We start from the raw sequence: 27061 nt of genomic DNA, 5'->3' as shown, positions 1-27061 counted from the left end.
TATGGAGGCCACTGTGCTCTTAGGAACTCTCAATGTGGCAGAAATCTTATTGTAGCCTTCCTCAGATCTGTGCCTTGCAATAATCCTGTCTCTGAGCTCTGCAAGCAGTTCCTTGACGTCATGGCTTTTGCTTTGCTACACTAAGTATTGTTCGCTGTGAAGCCTTCTATAGCAGTGTGCTCTTTTCCAAATCATGTCCAATTTAATTTACCACAGGTAAACAATCAAGGTGTAGAAATTAGTTGTTAAGTAAATCACTGTAGTTGTTAAATGAATCTTCCCTATTGACATTATCAAGTCACAAAAGGTGATCACATGATCTCAGGACACTGCAACCTTCCTGAATGTGTTGCCAAGTGTTCAAATTTTGATCATGTGACTATGGGGATGCTGCAATGGTCATGCCATATTCCTTTTTTTCAGTGCTCTTGTAATTTTGAATGGTCATTTAACTCGAGGACTACCTGCACACAAATTCTGCTCACCCCATCAGGTGGTGCAGGGGTGGGTTTTACTTACCATTACTAACAGTTCGCAACAGGGCCGTGCATGTGTTCTTAGAAATGCCAAGAAAACCCCTTCAAGCTGATTACATTTTTAAAAAATTGTTGTCTAAGAATGTAATATATTCAAGAGAACTAAATGTTATTTGAAGTTTTAAAAATAGAACACTATGTGAGGATCTGTATTTTTCTTCCCTTGCTGACATACTGGCCAATCACCCAAGTTGCGCAATCATGTAATTATTTAAGTATGCTTTGGATTTGTTAAACATAAACCATAAATACCGTATTGCATATTACTCGTGAAAGGCAGAATTTCATGAGACATTGTTTGAGGAAGGAGGAATCCAAAGGAGATGCTTAAAAGCTTATGGATGAACCTATAGTATTCAGAGTACTTCTATACTGTATAAGACCACCAAAATCTAATAAACAGTCTAGAAGACAACTTATTAGAATTTAATTTATTAAACTAAAAGAGCCAGTTTGGTCAGTTCGTCTAATGGTTAAGGCAACAGGCTAGAAAGCAGGAGATTGTGAGTTCAAGTCTTGTCTTAGCCACGAAAGCCAGCTAGATAACTTTGGGCTGTCACTCTCTCTCAGCCCAATTCACCTGACAGGGTGGTTATTGTGGAGAAAATAGGAGATGGAAGGCATTGGATATGTTTGTTGCTTTGAGTTATTTGTAAACATAATAAAGATGGGATACAAACAGATAAGATAGATGTGACATTCCCAAAAGCAAAGAAATAGGTATTACAAAAACATGCTGAAATCTGTATGAAAGTTTTTAAATGAGATTTCTATCTAAACAACAAAAATGAGTATTAAGGCATTAAATGTAGAACAAATCTAAGGATTTTATTTTTATTAATTTGAGAATAATGTTCACATGTACTTTTTATTTATTTTTCAGAAATTTAGAAGCCCAAAGTTCCCATGCCAATAATTTGAAATGAATCCTCAATACTGCAGTTCTTAATTCAAACAGTGTAATGCAGTTAGATTTCAAATGAGATCAGCATAATCTGAAGTCATATTCCAAACAGTGTTAACATTTGAGTTAGTTTATTAATGGTGTGCTAAAGAACAATGGTTGATTAACTTTTCTCCAAAAAAATTAGATCCTTCTCCAAAAGGAAAACTGAGTTAAGTTAAAATGAGAGTTCAATATAAATTAAGTGCCCATGTTTCTTGCATATCATTTTGCCAACTCTTCAAGCAGATTTATGATTTCAAATGATTAAGTGGACACCTTCAAATTTAGAGAATGGCACTGACTTTAAGGAATAACCGTATCTGAATATCACACTGAATTGTGAATACTAGTATTACATTGTGTAATAATTTTATCTATGCAATTCCATTTTACAATGTTCAGCAATACAACAGATATCATCTGTTTGTCCTTTTCTGAAAGTATTTCAGTTTTCCAGTTCCAGACATTGGATGAAGAGGCTGAGTCAATTAAATAATCCCATAAAAATGAATAAATGGCTATATTTGGTGACTTCAAGATGCCCCACCTTCTGTGGGGGACATAGGTGTTGTTGGACAAACCAAATCTGGTTTTTGTGAGATTCTATCCAATTCAGCTTGAACATCAGTCAAAACAGGCTTTTGCCCTATAAAAAAAAGAAGCAATAATTTTAAAAATAATTTTCCAGGCAAGCATTGTATGCCAAGTATGTTTTTATTACAGAATTTGATATTACTGCTACATATTTTTAACTAATACTAAAATTCTTTTCACATAATTTTTTCAGATTGAAAATACATGCTGTGGACTTACTTTCATAAATGTAATCTTGTAACAAGTGTCTTTACCTGGTTTCTTTGAGGTGCATTAGGTTTTTTCCCCCCTCTAATTTTCTTTGATAAAACAAATGCTTTCCCAAAGTTGTGTTCTGATAGCCATATTCTATTTAACAATTTATCTTACTATATTCTTAAAAGCCAATTTCAGCTCCAAGATACCGTCCACAATCTTTTATACTGTTAAGGTAAAAATTGTGGCGAGAACATTTGAAGTATACAATTTTGTAGTATGAGATGATTTTAATCTCTCATTACCAATTATGGAATGAAGAAGTTGACAAGGAAGAACTGGTAAAGTCTTAGGAAAAGTCTGAGAAGAAAAGATATTCCATAAAAACTCTAAAAAATCAGCATCACAAATAGCATGTTTATACTTATATATTAGGAAAGAATGCATTGGTGACAATAATTTCCTATACTAACTTCCTATCAATGTACCTTCAAAATACTATAAGAAAACAGACATATACAGTACATATTCTAGGCTGAAGGAGAGGGAAACGGCCTTTAAAGATGAACAATATCTCACTCATTCCCATTAACCCACAAAAGAGCAATAAGAGAGACAAATATCTGCTTATGCTGTAGAAATAATCATTTTAGAGTATGAAGAAATATTGAACAATCAATAAAGATACTGGAGCATTAGCAATAGTATAACTTTACTGTTACAAAGATAATACATTATTTGTCTTGATGTCAGTTTGCCATGCCATAGTGTAGGGGTGTCAAACTCGCATCCTCATGGCATCATCACATGGCATATTGTGACTTTTCCCCCCTTTGCTAAACTGAGTGTGGCCAGCACATGATGCATCCGGCCTGCGGGCCGCACGTTTGACAGCCCTACCATAATGTATCTCTCTCTGTCATAATTGTATCTAAACAGTCTTTATAATATGACTTGGAGAAAATAGAAACAACAGGAAATTAGTATGTGCCTGTACTTTGGAACATATTGTCCCTGGGACTGAGGTCGACTCAAATCCTCCTAACCTTCCATAAAGCCTAAAGACCTGGCTCTGCCAGTTAGCTTGGGGCTCCAATGCAAGAATCTTACAATGGAGAGGAGTGATAGATTAATAACATATCCCATCTGTTCCCCATCGTACTTCTGCCTTCCCCACTTTTAATTGGGTAGTCGTTGACTTACAACAGTTTGTTTAGTGACCATTCAAATTTACAACGGGACTGAAAAAAAGTGACATTACCGGTTTTCACACTAATGACTGTTGCAGCATCCTCATGGTCATGAGATCAAAATTCAGACGCTTGGCAACTGACTCATATTTATGATGCTTGCAATGTCCCATGTCATGTGATCATCTTTTGGAATTTTCTCAAAAGCAAAATCAATAGGGAACCCAGATTTACTTAACAACTGAGTTACTAATTTAACAACTACAATGATTCATTTAAGAACTGTGGCAAGAAAGGTGATAAAATGGGGCAAAACTCACTTAACAAATGTCTCACTTAGCAACAGAAATTTGGGGCACAATTGTGATTGTAAGTCAAGGACTATCTATATAGTTTTTATCTTTTTAAGATCATAAGCCACCCAGAGTTACTTTGTGGTAAGATGGCGCCTAATAAATTTTACAAATCAATCAACCAACCAACCAACCAATGTTGTTTTTTGTTTTGCCAAAATCACATGCAGTAAGGGCTTCCCATAAAACACCTTTAAGACTTCAATAAATTTACAAGTTATAAACAAAAAGAGAGCAAGAGTTAAAGCTCTGTAGAAGGATTTATGATCTTGTACATTAGATTACTTGTAACAATGAGGAATATCAGCCAAAATACAAATCACTAAACTTAAATGTTAAATCATTTTATATCGGTAAGTTTTTAGACTGTATCTACAGTAGTTGATTGAGCATTTAATATGACTTTAGTTAATCTAAATTCAGTTCAGCTAAAATTCTTACCTGACTTCTTTGCAGATGGCGGCAGATTACTATTGCTACCACTTCCAGTGCCTCCTACTCCTCCTGGACTACCAATGTTACTGGGTCCCCCAGGTGCTCCAGTTTTCTTACTCAGCAAACTGTTGAAGAAGTTTGCCAATACTCCCTCGCTTGTAGCTCCAGCTGAAAAATTTCCATGACATAGTGATAATATATTGTAGTTTAATTTGAAATGCTTAAACATAATAAAATTGTTATACAATGGATACAAATATAAATAAATAAATGTCAATTATATATAAAGGCTTGCCTCATCAACTGAGTATTAAACCAAAATCCCAAACAATTACAATAAATTAATAATATCTTCAGTGTTTTACCTTTCATACTAGGATCTATTTTTTTAGATCCAGCAGGGATGGATGTAACACTGGTAACATTGGAGGTTACAGATCTGTTTTGTGTCCTGGGTGATCCTCCAGGAACCCTTTGTGAGGTGTCCTACACAGAACATGAACCTAATGTAAATCACTGATCTCATGGACATAAGACCATCTGGAAAATGTTAAAATGTTTAAAATATTCTACTTAGATTAGCTGCCTATAGGGGGAAAAACTCTCTTAAGACTATAGTTATGAATCAGGTTATCTATAAATGATTAGAATAAATGGCAGTTTATTTCAGGTTAGCAACTTGAAAGAATGAAAATAATCAATTCCTTTCTTTTTCCTATAAAATAAGTTTTCTAAATTAAGTTTTTTATCAATGTGTTAACAAAGATTAGGAAAAGGGGGAAACTTTATGCAAATACAAAAAAGAAAATGAGATTGTAATTTAAGGCATATAGATTGATAGAATGAACAAGAATAGACTGATGATCACTGAACATACTGAACAGATAAGGAAAACCTTTTAATATAATACTTATTAGGAAGAAAAAAACATGAGGTTCATTATAAACTTCTTGGCTGGTCTTGTCCAAAATAAAATTTTGAATGATTGATTGAATATTAATTTCCACTATCAACATCTGAATAACATTAGCAACATTGGCAAAACTTTGCGAAACATCTCAATTTTGGCCTATATCTCATGTCTTCAAAATCTAAAAATTTGGAGTTAATTTTTTCTTAAGTGATGTTCAGGGATTATTTTTTAGAATAAAAAGTGATTCAGAATTATATAGTAAACCAGAGGATCAATGAAGACATAGAGGTCTTTTAAAATAAAATTAATCTACCACATTTAATAACCCAAAATAAGTATTATTTCCTCCACTATCTGAAGTAGAGATTAAACCAGTAATTTAAAAAATGGCAAAAGGTAAAACACCAGGATTCCCCATTGAGTGCTATAAAGCATTTATAGATTTTTTGGTACCAAAACTTTGTCAAGTTTGAAGAGATATCTGGTAAGAAATGTTTAGAAATGACTTTTAATCAAGCTTAAATTAGTTATATTAAAAGCAAGTAAAGATATCATCCAATTTCATTGATTAATGTTTATACAAAGAGTTAAAAAATGAAATGAACAAAAGATAGGATATACAGTTTAGCAGAACAATGTTTTACATTTACTCATAAGTCCCACTGAATTCAAAAAAATGTTCTGTAACAAAAATGTTGTTACAGAATATATATAGTCTAAAAGAAGCAAAAGGTTGAAGATTTCAGGTACAAAATGCAGTGACCGTGAAATATTATTAGAAATGTGCCACTCTACTACATTAGAACAAAACATTTGTAAATTACTAATACCAGAAAGTTATTTTTTTTTTTTACTAACCACTGGCCGTCCAGTTGTAGAAGGTGGCTGTTTGGCTAACAGAGTCTAAAAAACACAATCAAACATGCAACAGCATAAGAATTTCATAAACGTTAAAATATACATTAAAGTTAATTCAAATTAAAATACATTTTAATGACTATGAAAAGTACAGATTAATACCTGTTGCTTCATAAGAAATACTTGATCATCTTCTGCCACTATTTCCTTTTCATGTACAAACTGTAACAACAAAAACTTATTAAAATGAGTCTAGCAAAATATGAGATACATAAATATCAGAAAGCCATCCTCCCAGCATTATTGTGACCTTTAAAATTCTTAAATAGCCTAGGCCTCATTTAACCAATCAAATCTCCTAACGAATCTCTTATCTTTTTGTTACTTATCATAAAATACTTATGACTCTGGGATGAATTTCTCAAGGCAGTGGTTTTGCAAGTTCCAATTGGTAAGAATCTTATCAAGCTATCATATAAATTCACAAATAACCAACACATCACTGGGTATTCTAGTATAAAATAAGAACTTTCATATTCAGATAGTTTAACACTGACAACTGATTTTTGGACAGAAATGAGAGGACCTCTTGACTACATGCTATGTTATGAGCTTCTTAAGAGATTATGAGTGGCTGGGCTATTAGAAGGAAAATATGCCTAACACAAAAGAGAGCTCTGTAAGACTGCATTATTAATTTTGCTGTTTAAGCACTGTTATAAAAATAATAAAGGTGGTATTAAAATCCAATAAATAAATAATAGTATTGGAGTTAAGTGCTAAGCTAGTTACTATAAACATTCAAGAATAGCATCGGAGAAGACTTCCATACTTCTGTTGCATTAATGTAGCTCTCTGCCTTTTCTTAGCAGTCCAAGTACTTTTTGTATGGTTATTTGCAATGTTACCTTTTTGAATGTCAGTTTTAGTTGATATGGTTCAAGGAACCTATATCATCTTGATTACAGCAGAAAAACAATATATTTTTATAATATAAATCAAGAATACAATTCGATTTATGTGTTTATTAAAACTTTTGTAAAGCCAGAATCTAAAACCAGCTCTGGGTAACATACAGCCAATATTATTTGACAAGCTTCATTTCTTTGACAAATTCATTCATTTATCTGAAATTAACAATGTTGGATTTTGCTAAGAAAAATGACCAATTTATTGTTGAAAAACAGTTATAAATAATGCTGTCTTCCTAGTTTTCTAATACAGGTAAAGGAACAATTATGCTCTTGAACTCACATGCAGCATCCTGAAAATGTTTATTTTTATTTATTTATAAAGATACGTGATAAGGTATGATAGTCTTTGTATTTTAAGCATGATATCAAGGCAACCAACAGATATCACGTTAACAGAAGAAATAACTATTTAAAAGCAAATTTGTAATATATCCTAACATTAAAAGATGAGAAAATCCCTCCGAAACAATCTTATAAGTAAAATTTATTACAACATTTTATAACATCAATTTATACCCTACTGAAAATGATATTCCCAATCCTACTTTTGAAAGATACCATAGCTATGGATTGAATGATTGGATAGATAGATTTCATGTATTTCTATCCTGTTGTAATTCAAAAAGATTTCTCTAGCTTACATAGAATAATATATATAGTTAAGATACCCATTGTACAATCTAAAAACCCAACGTAAGTAAAAATAACAATAAACAGCATAAGCAAAAAACATAATATCAAGAAAGGCAAAAATACAAAAATAAAGATGGAAAAGGGTCTCTAAAACAGCTCAGTTTTCAGCAAGTTTTTTTAAAAAGATCAGTACTGTAAAGAGGAAACCAGCCTAACTTGAAATTAAAATCACAGCTTTATTAAATCATAATTACTTCTAAGTATGATTCAGATTACAACCAAAAAAGAAATTTCAGTTTTATGTTAAATAGCAGGTCACACATTATTGTTTAAGATTTTCTAAGATTGCAAATAAACCAATATACTAATATGACTTTTAATTATGTAAGGAATTACCTTTCTGATAGGTGGCTTTATAACAATATCTTCAAAGTTGTCACTGACTTTTAAAATCTGAAAGTTCTCATGTAATATTCCTATCTTTTTTTCATTGTCCCAGCCTGTAGGACTGAAAGCAAAACTCTATCACACAACAGATTTCAATTATTCATTTTTCATTCTCTGCCATACAAAAATACCTGTTCTTTTCGTATTAAATTTATGGAGTCCCTTTTGAAATTTAAAATAAAAAATTCACAGTAAAAATTCACACACAAATGCAGAAAGAGAATTTATTTATTACTATTTTGAATATACTTTCCTCTCTTAATCCAATATAGAGCAATTAAATACTTCTTTTGGAAGCCTTTTAAAGCTTATAGGACAAAAATGGGAGGTTTCAGTGTGACAAGAAAAACATTCTTCTGTCTTAAAAGTTCTCCTCCCAGAGAATCTAAAAAATTCTTCAATTTCAGCAATTGGAAATCTAAATTAAAAAATAATTTAAAACATCAACAATAAGCAACAATATTTTAAAGAATTGTACAGAAATCCTATTACTAAATAACTTACATAAATACTGCATCTTTTTCCACAACAATAGGAGGTATGTTGAAAGGAAATCCATACAATTTCTGGACAATATATTTATAAACTAAATCAATATTCTTATTCTCTTTCACTGAAGTGTAAATAAGTGCTGCACCATCTGAATTATTTGTTAAAGAAAATCCTACATTTTAATTTTTGCAAATCTACATACTCTGAAAATATTACCTTCTTAAAGATATACTAATATCCACCAAGTTTAAAAATCTATAATTTCATAATTGTGCCAAATCTAACAATTTAATAATTTGTTATAAAACATATTTTTATCATATAGATAGTATGCTATATGTTTTTTATCATATATGCTATATGTTTTTATAATATAGGTAGTATGAGTGCCCCATATAGTGACTGTTTGGAATTATGGCATGAAATTATGGTGAAAAAGTAATTTTGAGACCAATTTTTGCATTTACAACCTTCTCAGATCTTTAAAGCAAAAGAAAGCTGAAGTAAGATAATAATTTATCTTAGTGATCACTTACTTAACGACCAAGTTGTGATTCCAATGACACTAAACTAGTATTGCCAGTGTTTACTTGTACCAATGTGTACAGTATACCAATAAAACAAGAAAAATCCATCTGATCACTCCTATAGACCTTTTATTCCTTCTTTTATGACACAGGCAAGTAAATATTATAATTAATAGTTTCCTATTTTTCCTATACAAGACTGGATAGCGACTAACTTTAGAATGAACATAAATAAGGCAAACTTCAAATTATTATTCAACAATTTTTCTCTATAATATTAAAAGATAGCTCCTGGTTTGATTGTTTGGAAAGGAAGGAAGAACAAAGACTTTATAAAAGTGAAACATTTAGTGACATTTCAGTCTATAAGATCAAGATAGAATAATCTTATCACCTTAATCTTTTTTATTTCAGTAGTGGTTTGAGAGCATAGAATGACCTTTACAATAATCTAAATTGAACGTTAATGCTAGGTATATCTCATAAAGGATACACTGTAAGCAAAATCGTCGGATATATGACTGAATAAAGTCGAAGTGTTCGTCTCTGTAATCATGTTCTTTTTCCAGAAGGTTAATGGCATCGCACTAGAAAGAAGTAAAATAATTATTGTTGGAGTTAATAATTGGTTGTTGGGGTTGGGGTTAATGTAGGATATTGGGGTAGGGGTATAAATAGTTGTAAATAGTTGATCTAATGCAGATAGTTGGGTTTAATGTAGAATTTTATTTTTACCTGCATGTCTAGAAACTTCCAATTTATAAAATAGTATACAATATTTACATTAATATACAGGATTTCTATCATTTCCAAAACCATAATTAGCATCAATCTAAAATTCATTTGAAGCCTACATGCAAAGACATATAATCTTCACATTTACCAGTTTACAATATATTGAGAATAAAAGAGATAAGAAATGACTAAAAATAAGATTTTTTAAAAAAAGCAATATATTATTTTATCTTAAATGTTAATGAGCCAATTAATTTAAAGGTCTAATTAAATTATTTGAAGACATATAGCTTTAATTAAAATGGAACAAACCTTTGTACAAACTACTATGACAGGAATGCCTAAGTTACACGTTAGTGTATCTGCACCCAGAGGTAATATAACACTATCATCTTTGTCTTCTTGTGATGAAGTATTTCTACTTTGTGGAGAAGCTGGAAAATCTTCTGGTTCTGTATATTCTTGGAAATCTCTAACGACTGAAAAAAGAAAAGAAAGAAAAGAAAAATAAATTATTTTCTCCCTAAACGTTGCATTTCTATCAAAAATATTACAGGTTTACTTATTACTATTCACCTAACAATAGTTCAACTAACAATGGCCCCAGAAAGGGTGTTGTACAGCCTGTAAAATGTCACATCTCTATCACTATCTGAATGTTTGACAACCTGTTCATATTCATGAGAGATTGCCATATAATCATTACTTGTAATCCTTTCTGCTGGTTTCTCATATTTATCAATGAGGAAATTGGCAGGGAAGATTGCAAGCTGCTGCACCTTCCAAAAGCTCTTCTGGGCTGGCTGAAAGAGTTGCCTGCTAAAGGATTTCTATTCCGTGCCTGCTGGGGTTTCAGCAATCCAAGCAGGTATGGAGCTGAAAACCTTTGGCAGGGAACCCTTTTACTCTGTGGGCTGACTGAAAAAAGCTCTGTGCCTGCATGGATTGCTGAAATCCAAGCAGGTAGTGAAATAAATTCCTTTGACAGGCAACTCTTTAAGCCAGTCCACAGACAAGAGGAAGTCAAAATCCGAGCAGGATTTTCCTGGATAGAGTAGTAGCACAATAAGGTAAGAGCATGGCGTGCCTCAGAAGGCTGGGGAAGGCCCTAAGAGAGGCAATGCAGGCTGTGTACTAGTGTCTTTCTGCTCAGAGGCTGAAAATCCTACTTGTATTTTGGAAGGGAGGGATTTTCAGCTCTGAAGCAGAGAAAGACTCACATGCAGCATGCTTGGGCCTCCGAGGGTCTCTTCCCCTCCTTCTTAGGCATCCTATGTTCAATAACTGTGACTCTTTCTGCTTAATGACCCACAAGTTTACTTGACAACTGCAACCAGGAATGCCAAGATTATGGTTGTTGAGAGAAGCAGTCATATGATAGCTATCTCGCTTAACAACCACTTTGTTTTACGACCAAGATTTTGGTCTCAATTGAGGCTGTAAGTCAAGGGCTGTATATCCTTTTCAATTATGTTTGCCTTTCTTCCAGAGAATATTGCTATTCATTTCAATTTTTTTAAAAAACTAATTAATAGGCACCAGAGAAATATTATATAGCAATAGCAATAGCACCTACTTATATATCGTCTCACTGTGTTTTATGCCATTCTCTAACCAGTTTACAGAGTCCAACAACAACCTAAGCCCTCATCTGACCAACCTTGGAAGGATGGAAGGCTGAATCAACATGAGCTGGTCAGAATCAAACTCCTGGCAGTGAACAGTAAGTTAGCATTCTAACCACTGTGCCACCACGGCTCATATATATATAATCACGTTTTTAAGCATAAGTTGCAATCTGTAAAAAAATTCTGAATACTGCATAAGAAGATAACTTGAAATAGATAATAAAGGCAAATATAAACACCAGCTTTTTTTTTTAAGAAGAGGACAATTTAAAAAATCATTCTTTGCTTTTTGTAATATCAATTCTGAGGATATTTCAATGCAGAAGGTTATCTAGTTTACATTCATAATGTTTCAATGAGACATTGTAGCTAAGAAATTTAGTCTCAGAAATATTGCACAAAATCAGTATAATTATTTCATTAAAGTGTTTATGTATAATAGATATTTTAAAAACTTTTAATACTGAAATGCGCTTTCTTATTTTGTTACAACCTAAAAATAGTTAGGCTTCAACTACAGTATAGCTTTCTTAGTATTACCTTGGATCAACTTTAAATTGTTATACAATTACAATTAGAGTGCTTCCTGATGGCTTATTTAAACATGTATTATTTTAACTTTTTTTAATCCTGAGGCCATTAAAGATTACAAAATTCTATATTTAGAATAAGAACTAGAGTATAATTATACTCTCTTTCTTCAGCTCTTTTTTTTTCCTGTCCTAGATACAGGGCTAATGTGAGGAATGAGAAAATTCAGCCAGAACATTATGGAATTGATAGCTAACTGCTGGTCAAGATATAACTCAGGGACTGCAACATTAACTCATATGATTGGATGTGTCTTACTATTGTCCTATTTCAATCTGAAATTTAAACTACTCTCTTATTAGCTTGTCTTTTGGTTTTGGTTAGTACTAGGATTTACAAAATGACACAAAACATGACATTTGAACTATCTACTGTAGAAGGTTTTTGAAGAATGGGATCAGAAATTAGTAACTATAATGTGAGCAATGATGCCTGTTTCTATGGACCAATGTTAATTAAGGATGATATACGTGAAACAAATTTTGCCTGGTGTAGAAATATTAGAACCATAAATATTGGATAATAAAAAAGGGAACTAAAGTAAAACACAAATGACAAGCCAAGAAAATGACCTGGACAGATTTTCTATTGGTACAAAAGAAATTGTAACCCCCCAAAATTGGGTTAAAGTTTAGGAAATTAAAGTGGAAATACAAATTATAAACTAAGAGAATTACCTGGATAATGACTTTTTATTGGATTTATAAAAGAGGGTTTGCTAAAGCCTCGAAGAAGCCTTTAGGATGGTAAAAAGAAAAACAAAATCAAATCCTACAAAATATCTGAATGAATTAAAGATTAAGATTGTTAGAAGTAAACGGAAGAAATATAAAGTTGATTTGTTTGACCATGGTTAAAATAAGACATATTACTGTAAAGCTCTAGTAACCCTTTTTGTTGACAGCAGGTCTGAAAAGTTGAGGATATATAGATTTGCATATAAATTTGGTATGGATTACAAGAAGAAGATATATTTGTTTATAACCTGATAGCAGAGAAAGAGTTCTTAAATTTGTTTATACAGGTAGTCCTCGACTTATGCCTGATCACTTAGTGACTGTTCAAAGTTACAACAGATCACTACAAAAATATTTGCAATCTGATTTTAAAGTTACATTGGCTGCAATACATACTCCCCGCCCCCCATGGTCACGACAGCGATTTGGGTACATGGCAACTTGCTCAAATTTACGGTTCTCTGTGGTGTCCCCTGTGATCATATTAATGTGATTTTTGACATATTTTGCTAGTTTCCAATTTTTGATTTCTGGTAAAAATGCCAGAATGGATTTGTTTAACAACAACGGTGTTCGCTTAATGACTACATTATTTAACAACTGTTGCAAAAAATGCTGAAAAAATTGAGTCCAATCATGTGATGTCTCAACTTATGACCATAACAATTTACAACTTAACTCCAGGCTCAATTATGGTCATAAATTGAGGACTACCTGCACTAGTGATGAAGATCAGAAATCACATCTTTAAATATTTCTTTTCTTTTTCTTTATTTAAATTTCTTTTTTTCTTTCTTTGAACTTTTTATTCTTTCTATTTCTATTTTTCTTTCTGAGTTTAGTTTATATTTTTTTTTATTGTAAATTTTTTCAGTTAAAATTATTAAGAAAAACAAATCATTTTCAAAGTACTCATAGCCCTAATTAAAAATTAAGCATTAATTTTAAGAGAAATGAGAAGAAATATGAGGTATAAATAAATAAATACATACATATATAATCAATCTACAGAAGAGAGAAGTAGACTTTTGAATTGAAAGATCTTGTCCATTGCTTAGAAAAACCCCTAATTCAAAAAGTTATTTACTATCCTATAACTCATAGTTTAGGAATAATCTACATATTCAAGTCCAAAATAACTCTCTAGGACTATCTTAAAATAGGCCAAGCTTTTATCACTCAACCAGCATCACTAATAATTTATAAGCTAAACATCTGAAGAGCATCAAATTATTGATTTTTGATTTGCAGCACATTAAAGCTGATTTAATAAAATAAGATACCATAGTATCTTCTTTATATATAAGAAGTTTTTATTTATATTAAAAGTAGAATTTAGTGGATATAATGGAAAAGTCTATCTCTGAGTAACAATGGAGTTCATCAATTATGGAGCAGGCTGCTAATATCAGAAGTATATTTTAATAATGTTTATTTTCAGATATTTTGACCCAATTGCATTTCCAAAATGACCATTTTTAGAAGACACAGGTGAAAAAAAACACATGTGCATTTAAATATTATGTTTTTTAAAAAATTCAATTAAACAGTATATTTTATACATATAAATATGTCAATATAATACATTAAAAATATTTAATTTTTAATTAAAAGATAAGATTTATATTGCCTCTTAAGATCTCTTCCAATTAGTTTTAACATAAAAATGGATGCTAGATATAAAGTCATCATTAGATATGCTTTGATAGAGAAGATTGACAATTATAATAGCTAATATCTTCAGAATGAAAAAATATGCTTTTATAATTAAGATAAAGCTATAGATAATTTCCCAACATGTATTAAATACATGTTTATATAATACTTACCTTTTTGCTCCATTTCTTTCATTTCTTCAGGAGGAATTTTTAATTTGTCAATATGTTCTCTTACAACACTTGCCCATTTTTGTAATGAATCTAAAGCAGTCCATGGTTTAGACATATCTACTACCAGCATAATTAAAGTATTCTTTAGAGAGGTGGCTTCTATTGCAAATTTGAGCAGGCCTTTATGATACAGATCACCATCCAAAATCCATACGTTGCATCTTGTCTGATCTAAAAACAAAGCAGAAGTCAAATAGCTCATTAATATAAATTAAAAGAATAAATCATAGATCTATACAGCACAATTATTCTTACACTGAATTTTAATAGCAAATATCTTCTTAAAAAAATTCTTATGAAAGAAAACATGGTAGCACCTTTCATTAAAAATAAGAATTGAATTCTTATCTGATCAAATATATTTTAAGTAGCTGGAACTAAAAACTTCATCATGATTCACAATGAAATAGTTTTTGTTTTATTAGCAGAAGAATACAAATCTGCAAAATATCAAGTGAATTTTGACAATGTTTTAAAAGAAAAAACATACAAAAAAGAAAAATACAAAATAAAACCAAGTAAGAAATATTGGGATTGGGGGAAATTGTACACTTTAATGTAATGTTCAGTATGAAAGATAAACAGTTGGGAAAATGATTAGAAATTATGGGGAAAAGATGCAAAGATAGGCTATTGAAGTGCTTTTGAGAGTAGAAAAAAAATAGCAAGTATCAGTCAATAAAGATAATGATTTTTTAAATCTTATATAGTTACTCTCAACCAGTCATCATGTTTTCTATAGTGTAAACCATTCTTTCAAAATTCACTTTTTTTCTTGCCTACCAACTCCCATAAATACCCAGATAGTCCCCGAAGTTTATGGCTGGACAGCCTGGAGAAGCGGGAAGGGGGGGGGAGGGGGAGAGAACCAGCTAACACAAGTTGAGCTTCACGCACACAAGCAGACTGGTCTGCCGCTTGCCAAGATGATCTGCTTGCATGTGTGTGCCAGCCAGTTGCTCATGCGGCTCGGTTCCAAACAGGCCACAGCCTGGTAGTAGGCTGTGGCCTGGGTGCTGGGAATATTTTATTTAGTAGTTGTTGATTAATGAAGATGACACACATTTTAAAATACTGCAATGTGCCCCAAGTAATAATATAACATATTCATGTCTCAAATGTACTTACCATCTCTATCTTCATCATGAACATTTAGGTATAGATATTCCATTCCTCTTCCTTTCTTGTATTCCTCAATTCCCTGAAGTTTTCCAATTAAGCTAGTTTTACCTGCTCCATCTTCACCTATATTTAAAAAACAAAAATTGAGCATTTATTAACAGGTCTAACACAAATTTTGCAAGAATTTATCGAAGCATAGCAGCCTTCTACAGCAAAAATAAAGAGCTTTTTATGTTAGATATTAACAATGATCAAATAAATTTTATATATATTAGAGTCCATTTCATGAAATGTAAAATAATAGTAACAATAATTTATGAAAGTTGTATGCTGCTCCTTTGGGCAGCTCATCACAATTAATCAACAAAATAATAAAACAAAAACACACAAAAAGAAATAAAGATAAAAGATAGAAAACATGAAGAAATGAAGTCTCACTGTCCCTTAATGATGGTCTTCACAGCTCTTCTAAACAACTGTTGAGTGAGGCCATCCAGATCTTAAGTGGAACCTTTTTCTAGAAGGCAAACATGACATAGAGAAGCTGTGCTTCCAATGATGTTATTTCATTGACTGGAGAATGCCAATCTTGAAGGGTTGAAAGAATTGGATAGATGTTATGGAGGACAGGAAACCTTCAAGTAACTTTATGCTATGTAGGGCTTTATAAATAACAGCCACTCCTTTGAAACAAACAGCTTACAAAGCAGAAATATTAAATGGCATACCAAGGCATGCCCATTACTGCTAACACCACTGCATTTTGGACCAGGTGGAGTTTCCTGATGGTTTTCAAGGAAAACCATATAGAGAGCATTGCAACAATCAAATTATGAGATGACTAGAACAAGTCTGACTGTCTAATGGGCCTCCTGATCTATGAAAGAATGGAACTGGTGCAATAAGATGGAGTTTTGCAAAGACTTCCTGGCTACAATTGGCACCTGCTCTTCAAGCAGGAGCTGCAAGTTCAAGAAGACCCCCAAACTGTATACCATCCTTGAAGTGGAAATGAAACCCCATCTAAAGTTTTTTAAAAAAGGCATTTCATCAGATTTGGTAAATCCAAACACACATACATCTGGGTAAGACTGAGTCAAGATGGTCCTCCTGATCCAAACCTGCAGCATTTCTGGACACTGGGACAGAACCATGACAGCTCACTAGGCTGGCCAGGGTTTGAAAGACATAATTAGGTATCCTAAACCAGTGATGATCTTTCCCAAAGATTTCATGTAAACACTGAAGAGAAAGAGATAATCCTGCAGTTCTTCTCAAAAGAAGAGCTCAGGGAGTATGTATATGTACAGTCATGGGAACAGCTTCATAAAATATTGAAAGATGTTTTGGTGCCAGATAAAGAGAAAAGAAAGAAGATATCTATACCCAAATACAAATCCTATGTGTCAAAAGATATACTACTTGATTTGATTTTGTTGTTAAAAAAAGCTGGTTTATCGATATTATTTCAAGACTACTATAGAAAAGAATATAATAGTTAACAATGGCAGTCCTGGGCAGTCTCACTTGCTACTGTAACCTCAAGATGGTTGTTAAGCAGGAAGAGGCATGAGTCTAGTTAAATAGACTAGTTAAGGAGCATAAAGAGTAGCATGGGAGGGTGGAGAAGACCTGGTGCAGGGCATGTGTGAGTAATAGGAGGACGCTACAGGCAGAAGAAAAGTAGAAGCAATTTACCGGAGTGATTTGCAACCTTTCCTGCTGGCTTCTACATTGAGGTTGCTTGTGGGAAGCTACTAGGAAAGGAATCTAGGATTCAATTTATTATTGAAGATTGTTACTGTTAAGTCATCCAGTCAGTTCTCATGCCTAAGGGAGGCCTAGAACTTACAATTTCCCCTGTTTTTAGACCAGCACCTTAATCTCTATACTACACTGACTCATATTCCAGACCAGGGCTGACAAACTCCCGGCCCATGGGCCGGATGCATCACATATTGGCCATGCCCACTCCCGGTTTAGAGAAGGGGGGGAAAGTATCGATACATCACCTGATGCTACTGTGACAACCTGAGTTTGACACCCCTGTTCCAGACATACCAGATATTTTTTTTCAGTTCTCTTTCTGGCATTCTCTAAAAGTCCCTCCCATACAGTCGACTGACATTCCAGAGCAGCAGTCAGTAAGGTACAAATTAATGTCTTAGAGACTAGGGAATTAATATACAATATAAGGATTTGTACATTTCTCAGAATGTCAAGTATGACTATCTAACACAGAGATAAAATATCAAATATAAAGAGGAGATAATGATTTTGAACTAATTTTTGTCAAGTAGCTTACTCCTGCATTGCATAGTCATTTACTTGATAATATTTATAATTTATCTTTTAGAGTACCATTCATAAAAAAGGCCTATGGAATAAAATATGAAACAATTAAAATCAAATTCGCATTAGTCAAAAATAAAATAGTTAAATAAATTGATTTAAAATAAAATAACAATGTAACACTATATATCAACAGTGTATATAGAATGAGCAGTGTAAAAAAACTTCTGTATCTGCTGCAGTTTTTGTGTAAATCAGCAAAAAATATTAAAAAATTATCTAGGACAGTGGTCCCCAACCTTTGCTGTTTGGCTGCCTGGCTGGGGGGAAGTGAACTGGGCCATGCAAGCGCAGGCCAGAGCACACACATGCAGCTCCACTCATGCAAAAGAGAAGACTTTGAGGCGCGGTCTCGGCTCCTTCAGACTTCTCCATGCCAAAACCTTTTGCAAAGGGATGGAAGGCTTGAAGCAGAATGAGATTACTCTCCCAAAGCCTTTTGTCCATTTCCAATGCTTTTAGCATGGGGGCACAGTCTCGTGCCCCTTCAGATTCAGAGACTCCCCGATGCTCCAAAATTGGATCGGATATCCTGTGCAGGCAGCCTCGGTAAGTCAACAAAGCTGACAGGGCACACTTGTCCCACTCAGTCTCTGCTCTGCTTTTGGAGCATTGGGAGCATGTGGCTTGGCAGCCTGGCTGGCTTGTTGGGGGAAGAGGGGAAACTGGGCCATGCGAGCGGCAGGCCAGCATGTGCACACGTGCAACTACACTTATGCAAGAAAGAAGCACAATTAGGGCTGCGAGCGCTGGCTGCTTGCATGAGTGGGGCTGCGAGAGGCCTGGTTGCAAATAGGCCACAGCCCAGTAATAGGTTAGGGGTCACAGATTGGCGAATCTTGCATTAGTAGTTTGTCATTACAGATAGTCCTTGATTTACAACCATTCATTTACTGACTGTTTGAAGTTAAAATGGCACTGAAAAAGTGATTTGTGACTGGTTTTCATGCTTATGACCATTGCAGCATCCCTATGGTCACATGATCAAAGTTTGGGCGCTTAGCCACTGGCATGTATTTATAACAGTTGCACTGTCTTGTAGTTATGTGATCAACATTTGTAACCTTCCCTGCCAGTGTTCAATAAGCAAAGTCAATAGGTGAAGCCAGATTAATTTACGACATTCACTTAACAACTGTAGTGATTTGTTTAACAACTGTGATAAAAAAAGTGGTGAAAATGCAGCAAAACTCACTTAATAATTGCCTTGCTTAGCAACTGAAATTTTGGATTCAGTTGTGGTGGTGAGGAATACCTGCATTTCTTCCTCTCACTAAGGGCGGACAATTGGCCCAAAGTCACCCAACTGGCTTTATGCTTTAGACAGGAGTAGAATGCATCGTCTCCTGATTTCTAAAGCTATCACACCATCCTGACTCTATAACACTCCTACTTCCTTATAAGTTAGTACAAAATTACTACCTTCCCTATTTCTGGAAAACTGTAGCACAATGCACATGGCATCATAGAATTATAATAAGCAGCTTCTTATAATCTGTCATGTAAACATTTAGACTGAATCATTAATTTGATTTCTGTTCATCTAAAGATGGGTATATACACAATATAATGGGTATATACACAATATAGGCTTAATGAAGCCAATAATCCAAAATTCCAGAACTATATTAAAAATTTAATTAATTTTAATATACAATGAAATCTTTTATTTCCAACAGCCAGGACTAGCATCCATTTGTTACAGAAGGAACAGCATCTTAAGTCCAATTTGATGTAGCCTCTGAAGTATGGTTCAGGCCTCTCAGAAGTTCAATATTTGACATAATATAACTGTAAAACTAATTTTTTATCACATTAAAATTACAAGTTAGACAACAACATTTGGAAGAGTTCTGAGATAATTATTAAAGTTCAATTAATAAATTAAGCCTGGGATATTGTTGTTGTAGTTTGCTGCATAGTCAGTCAGATGTTTAGCTGGGACTTGGCATTTTTATCTATCATTCGAATCCTTCCGAAGTACTTCGGATTGGCGGATGTTGTTGTTCAATGATATCAAAGGTACTGTTCTAGGATGTAAGATGTTCCAAGTAAAGTTGTGTCTTGCAATTGACTGATGGTGGTTTTGTCAGGGCCAATGTTATTGTTGTTATTAATATTTTAATGATATTATGGTTATCATTAAGGTTATGGAAAATTGAATAAACCTCACAGTCACTGCTAATGATAATTAAGTGAAATTTGAGAAGGGGATATTATTCCTTCCAATATGGGGAAATTATATAATCTGATCACAATATCACACATGGCCTTTAGCAATCTGAAACAAAAAGTGATATCCTTATGTTGCAGGGTACATAATAGTCATAGATATTTAACAAGTAATAATGTGGCACAAAATTATTCATGGAAAGATCAGCAATAGTGATCAGAGATAAAATTATCTTTCTTGTATAAGAACAGTAAAAAAGAGGTAGTACTGATGGAGATATATTGGAGTTATAAACAGTACTGAAAATTATAAATAATCTTGCTCAGGATGGAGAACTTGAATACATTTGACAAAATAAAAAAACTTCTTTGTTACTAGGTTATGGAAAGCTAGCACACAGTATGTTGCTACTTTTATTTTTATAAATAATTCAATATGATAAAACATAGGTACTCTTACCCATTTTCCTCAAAACAACAACCCTGTGAGGTTGTTCTGGTCCAAAATCACCCATCCAGTTTTTCTGCTTAAGGTAGAATTAAAAATCTAGTCTCCTGGTTTCTGGTGCCTTAATCACTAAAATTCTTATCCATGGGAAAATAGTAGTCTATTTAGTTATGATAACTAAAAGCATAACTTCCACTCATATGCTAAATAGTTTACCAATCATGCCTCAATAACATGTTCTGTGTAATATAGTACTGGAGGCAAAATTATAGATTTTTGAAATTTTGGACTTAACCAAATACATTATTTTAATGTTACTATTTCATTAAACAATACAGATATATTTTAACATTATCCAACTTTCATGTCCAATAGATGGCTAAAGAATGTATTAGTCCAGAGGTCACCAACCAGTGGTCCGCAGGAAAATTTTGGTAGTCCACAGAAAAATTATTTGCATTTTTTAAATTGCACTAAATCAGGGATCCTCAAACTACGCCTCCTGGGCCGGATACATGCAGTGAACATTTGTGTTGCTGCGGAGTGTCTCCCCCTTTGGGGTCTTTTTGTGTGGGTCGGAGGGGGGCAAAAATTCCAACTTGGGGTCTGCTTTAGCCTCCTTGTGCGGGGCTTTGGGCGAAGGCGGGAGGGAAGTACCGCTGGTGGCAAGGAGCTAGAGGGCCTCGTTCCAGTGGGACTGCATCATGGCTTGGAACTGACTGATCATCTCAGCCCACTGAGCCTCCAGGTGCCAGTACCTGGCCTTGCACTCCTGCAGGTCTTCTCTCTGCTTGGAAAGCCTATGCTTGTAGTCCTCAGTGAGGTGCTTCTGCTGAGCCTCCTTCTTGGTCAGATCCAATTTGAACTGAGCTGTTTTGTCAACTCTTTCTCATGGTGGCTGCTTAGCTCCAGCAACTGCTTCCTTTTGGGGCCCTAAGGAGCTCAGGTGGGGAGGCAAGGAGTGGCTGGGAAGGGAGAGGCGAGTAGACATCAAGTTGGCCACGCCCACCCAGTCACATGACCACCTACCCATGCCCACCCAGCCGGTCATTAGGCAGATCATATTAGTGGTCCGTGGGATTTAAAGGTATGAATTTAGTGGTCCCTGAGATCCGAAAGTTTGGTGACCCCTATATTAGCCCACCTTGGTGAACTTCAAAAGCTAAGCAAGATCAGATTTGACCGGTACAGATAGTCCTTAACTTCCATGACTTCTGTAACAGATCCTGGAATTTATGGCCCTAAGCTGGTCATTAAGTGACCATGTGACCCTGCCCGATTTTATGACTTTTGTAGCAGTTGTTAGGCAAACAGTTGTAAAACAAGCACTATGATGGTTAAGAGAACAAGCAATGGATGCTTTTGCTGGAAACCAAAACTAATCCTGGTTTCTGGCAAAAAAAATGTAATAGACAGCAGGACTCTGCAAACGACTATAAATGCAGACCAGTTGCCAAACATCCAAAATATTATCAGAGGCAGAGAAACCTTTGAGAGAACTTTGAATCCAAGTTGTAAATAGTCCTGGTAAGATCCCTCATAACTTTGAATATTTGTCAAGCAGCCTATCATAAATTGAGAATTACCTGTAAATATACCAGAACATATAAAACCATATATGCTGAATGCTAGTTTGGGAAATAATTATTTTTAAAAACTCACTTCCATATAGTTGCCAAATCAATTTGAAGAATACATTATCTAGTAATTACTGTACTTTTCGGTATATAAAACATACTCCCCTCCCAAAATGGTTAGAAATGTCTGTGCGTCTTATAGAGCAAATGTTGCCGAAACCCCGCCCACCCATCAGCATGATTTAGCACGAGCAGCTTTTTGGCAGTTGGATTTGCCTCCTGGAATACCACAGATCAGCTATTCCAGGCTGCGGGGATCACCGCTGCCCATCACCAATGCCGCCTATTGCTGCCTCCGTGCGTCCCATTTTTGGCCTCTGCTCACCCTCCTTTTGGCCTCCTGTTTTTGGCCCACCTGGAACAGGCTAAAAATGGGATATGCGTAGGTCAAAAATGGGGTGTGCGGACGCAGTGATAGGTGGTGGCGCTGTGTGGCAGCGATCTCCACAGCCTGGAACAGCTGATCAGCGGTACTCTGGGAGGCAAATCCAACTGCCAATCAGCTGCTCATGCTAAATCAGGCTGTGCTGAAGCTGACCAGACTGTTTGCTGCATGGAGGCAAATTGCTGGGAGACAGAGACAGATTTTTTTTTCTTCTTGTTTTCCTCCACAAAAGCTAGGTGCCACGTCTTATGGTCCGGAGTGTATTATAGTGGGAAAAATATGGTAGAAGCCCAAGTGATCATACGTCTTTACAGTACATATTTTTATCTATCATTTCTACAACTTAAACTTACTAACCTACAAATTATTTAAAGTGGCCATTTGAAAGCCACCCAGAAGAGGCTTACACATTCTTGATATTCAAGTTTGTATTTCAAGAAACAGGTTTACTGCATCAAAATAGAAAACTTCCATCAGTAAATAACACTAATTGTTCGAAGACTTTATGAGACTCCCCATGCCCCAGGACATAACTGCTGGTTCGGATAAATCTTGACAACTTCAAATATCAGTTACTATCAAACAGTTCAGCTATTTGATTTCTATTAAAGAGCAAAAAGAGTATGAAGATAATAATTGATCACATCTAATAGACAACAGCATTAAAGCATAATGTATTAAAGCATAATGCTGATAAATCATTCATCAAACATATTTGACAGGTCTTAGACAAATACACAAAGGTTTTTTGCTCAGCTTCCTAATCAAGACATATATGAAGACCACAAAAAAAAAAGTGTTAACACCTTATTTCATATATACTATTGTTGCGTTTAACACAAGAAAATGTGGTCTATCTTGTGAGGGGCCGAGAACCTCTCCCTTCGACACAAGCGGCGCTCTAAAGGAAGCATGAAGCGGTCCAGCCCCGATGAATAAGGAAAGAGAATAATCAAAGGGAAGAATAAGCAGGAAATAGAAGAAAGAGACTACTCACCCAACAGCACGACGTTTTTCCCAGAAGGCAGTTTAGATCGGGAACGAGTGGATACCTCGCTGAGAATACAGGACCTGCCGCGAAACAAGGAGAGCCGTGAGGAAGGGCAAAGCCCGGGAAGAAAAAGATCCACTCCTGTCACGGCGCGACAGCAGTGTAGGGCGAAGAATGCGGAAGGAAAGACAGATCTTTCCTGGGGCAGAGCACAAGGGATCGGGACGACGGTATCATGGCGGAGGAGTCTCCCGGCGACACCCCCAGCCCCCCCCAAAAGGAGTCTGTGAGGATGAGCGACGCGGGGGGCAGTTGCTGGGCGATCGAGAAGAGAGGAACAATCTGGAGCCGATGAGGAAGAGGGAGACGGGTTCAATTACCAGAGATTCTGTCCATCGTCCTCGTCCACTCCGGCGCGTGTGTCTGCACCGCTGCTGTTAGTTGTGCCGAGGGCGGCGGCGGGAACCCCGTAGCCCGAGCTCATCCCTGCAGAAGAAGAGGAACGAAAGGATCCCGCTCGCCCTCCCACCACCGCCGCCATTTTCACTGCGCGCACGCGCACACACAACACCAGTGGGGAGGACGAGACAAGCCTGGATCCCCCTCCTGCCGCTCTATGGAAATAGCCCTTACCGCCAGCGCCCTCGTCGCCTTTTTCTTCAATGAGAGGCAGAGAGCCACCAGAAGGAGCGGCAACAGCAGGCTCAGCAGCTTGGCCAAAAACCCGGATGTTGGGGGCCGAGGCGCGAGGAGAGGGAGGGCTCCCTAACGCTTGCATGCGCTCTCTTCCTTGGCGTCTCCTCAATTCTCGCTGTCGCCTCGGTCTGTCCGCTTTCTGTGGTTCCTCTCTTTATCTATCTATCTATCTATCCTCCTTTCACGGGCCATAGGTATTATATATGGATGACGAAAATCAAAAGGGAAAAGGTCGTTTGACACGTCACTTGCAAATGCTCTATTACGGTGATAATATCTCACCTCACCCACCGCCACTCATTAGCAGCCACGCCCTTGGCAGGTCAGCTGGGCCAACTCAAGTCAGTTTATTTATATGGCAAATACATGGATTTATAATAGTTCATGTCCAGCCCACCCAGCCATTCAAGAACTGGGTGGCCTATGTTGAAAAAATCAGACATTGGGCTGGTGTAAGCTCTAGATGGACATTAGGACACAATGTGGAGGATATTTTGTCGAGGACCACTGGGGTAGAGACAAGACCCCACTTAAACAATGAGTCCTGGCACACACCATGTTTGGTACGGATCAAGTCAGTAAAGGCAGAGAACAGGAATCACGTTTTTCAACTACATAGCTGCAAGGAAAATTCTTTGGTAGCCAATGATTAAAAAGTTCTTCAAAGAGAAACCTGTTCAGCTGGTGACTGTCAGTTGCAGCATCTGCCCTTAAAAAAGGAAGTATGCTACACCTGCCATATACTGTAAAACGTTTAATAGGTTCATTAAGATGATACAGTTTTTATGAGCGAAAGTAAAAGAAAATTTTCTTTCAAATTGATCTCTTCTCCTAGCGGCTTAATCCAACAATTAGCACATGGCTTTCTTGGCAGCAATGACTTGTTTTACTAGAATGCAATAAGCATACAGTATGCAATATAAATGAAGTAGGGATTAAATTCATGTCTTTGTATTGAATTTGCTGCAAGCAAACAACTTTCCCGAAAATGTCTTTGAAATGGGAAATTTATTTTAGGTTAGGTAAAAATAAATAGCAGACAAAGTTTTCTGTCTATAATCTCTGGGTTGAAGCTGGGTTTAAACTCAGGAAGATCTTTCAGCATAAATGCATATTTTTGTTTTTAAAGTGTTATGCATTTGCTTGTTACTTCTTTAGTGTAAGACTAACCCACGTCTTTGAGCAAACTCCATTTTTTGGTGTTACTTCTCAATAGACATAAAAAAAATTGCATTGAGAACTATTTATCTGGAAATATAGCTCATATAAAATCATTTCTTTGGTCTGATATCTGATGTACAGGTAGTTCTCAACGTACAACCATTCATTTAGTGAGCATTTGCAATTACAACTGAAAAACTGACATGGCTGTTTTTCCCACTAATGACCATTACAGCATTCCCATGGTCATATGATCAAAATTTGGATACTTGGCCACTGGTCCATATTTATGACTGTTGCAGTGTCCCAGGATCATGTGATCATTTTTTGAGACCTGATGAGCAAAGTCAATCGGGAAGCCAAATTCACTTTACAACCGTGTTACTAACTTAACAGCTGCAGTGATTTACTAACAACTAGTTTAAAATAGGGCAAAATTCACTTAACAACTGTTTTGCCTAAGCAACATAAATTTTGGGCTCAATTGTGAAATACAATGTCATTCCATTTTTGTGCATAAAGTAATCTTGCTGCTGTCAGCATATATAAAACATCAAAGTTCCATTTTTTTCAAATTCTTTATCCATTAGGCCTAAAAGAAAAGTCTCTGGTTTTATTTTTATATTCTCTTTAAGATTCTTCTGTATTAAGATGTGAATTCTACTCCAATATTTCTTTGCTTTATTACATCTGATAAATGATAAAAAGTTCCTTCTTTACATTTACATTTCCAACATTCATTTGAGATACCTTTATACATTCTTAACTTGTCTGGTGTTAGATGCCAATGATACATCATCTTATAATTTTTTTCTTTTAAATTGTGTGAATTTTAGACTTTGTCCACATATTCTCCCATAATTCCAACATTACATTATATCCAAAATTCTTTTCCTACTGAATCATACAGTGCTTTACATACTCATTTTCTAAATTCAAATTCAGTAACAATTTATAAAGCTTAGCAATAATATGTTTATCACCACAGTAGGATATCCAATTCATTTTTCACAAAATCTAATCCATAATTTTTTTTCTAGCTTAAATCTTTCTTTCAATTGTAAATATGTAAGCCAATGGCAAACACATGCTTCTGGTTCTAATTTTTTTTTAGATTTGAAGATAGGATCACGATAACTGAAAGATATCTGCACCATTTATTTTCTTTAAAAAGCTTCCTGGAGAGACACTAAAGTGGCATCTTCATAGAGAACCATATTTTATATGTATTCCAAATTCTTAGAATTGCATGTCAAACAAAGTGATTATTAAAATCAATATTTACTTTAATCTTATCATATCTTATGATTCATGGCCCTCTAGCTTGAGTTACCTCTTATTTGGAGAGTCACCCACTCTTTTAGCCAGACTAAACAAGATGCATCAAAATACAATTCCAAATCTGGTAAACCCAATCCTCCTCT

At 35.0% G+C, this 27061-nt stretch overlaps 1 protein-coding gene across 2 annotated transcripts; it reads right to left on the bottom strand.

The window, feature by feature from the left end:
* Positions 1-1343: 1343 nt before the first annotated feature.
* Positions 1344-27061, bottom strand: DYNC1LI1 (dynein cytoplasmic 1 light intermediate chain 1). 2 transcript variants are annotated; one of them, XM_060685823.2, is made up of 13 exons: positions 24161-27061; positions 23787-23860; positions 15802-15918; positions 14614-14844; positions 10141-10307; positions 9587-9680; positions 8579-8714; positions 8024-8135; positions 6183-6242; positions 6021-6065; positions 4615-4735; positions 4256-4417; positions 1344-2128 (listed from the first exon to the last, which is right to left on the bottom strand). In XM_060685823.2, the coding sequence occupies exons 1-13, from the start codon at positions 24556-24558 to the stop codon at positions 2016-2018; spliced, it is 1830 nt and encodes a 609-aa protein (XP_060541806.1). In that variant the 5' UTR covers positions 24559-27061; the 3' UTR covers positions 1344-2015. The 2 variants fall into 2 exon arrangements, 1 of the variants encoding a protein (XP_060541806.1); XR_009620947.2 differs by lacking the exon at positions 4615-4735.

The sequence above is a fragment of the Pantherophis guttatus genome, chromosome 4, assembly GCF_059756535.1.
Source record: "Pantherophis guttatus breed Tessera chromosome 4, ASM5975653v1, whole genome shotgun sequence".
NCBI classification, from domain to species: Eukaryota; Metazoa; Chordata; class Lepidosauria; order Squamata; family Colubridae; genus Pantherophis; species Pantherophis guttatus.
This window is presented reverse-complemented; position numbering and strand designations above follow the sequence as displayed.

Excerpts from the sequence above, each read along its gene's own strand:
- DYNC1LI1 (XM_060685823.2), bottom strand. The coding sequence starts at position 24,558 with ATGCAAGCGTTAGGGAGCCCTCCCTCTCCTCGCGCCTCGGCCCCCAAC. Across the intron at positions 9,681-10,140 it reads TCATAGTAGTTTGTACAAAG|TGCGATGCCATTAACCTTCT; the intron begins GTTTGTTCCATT and ends ACTTCTTTCTAG. Across the intron at positions 2,129-4,255 it reads GCCATCTGCAAAGAAGTCAG|GGCAAAAGCCTGTTTTGACT; the intron begins GTAAGAATTTTA and ends TTTTTTTTATAG.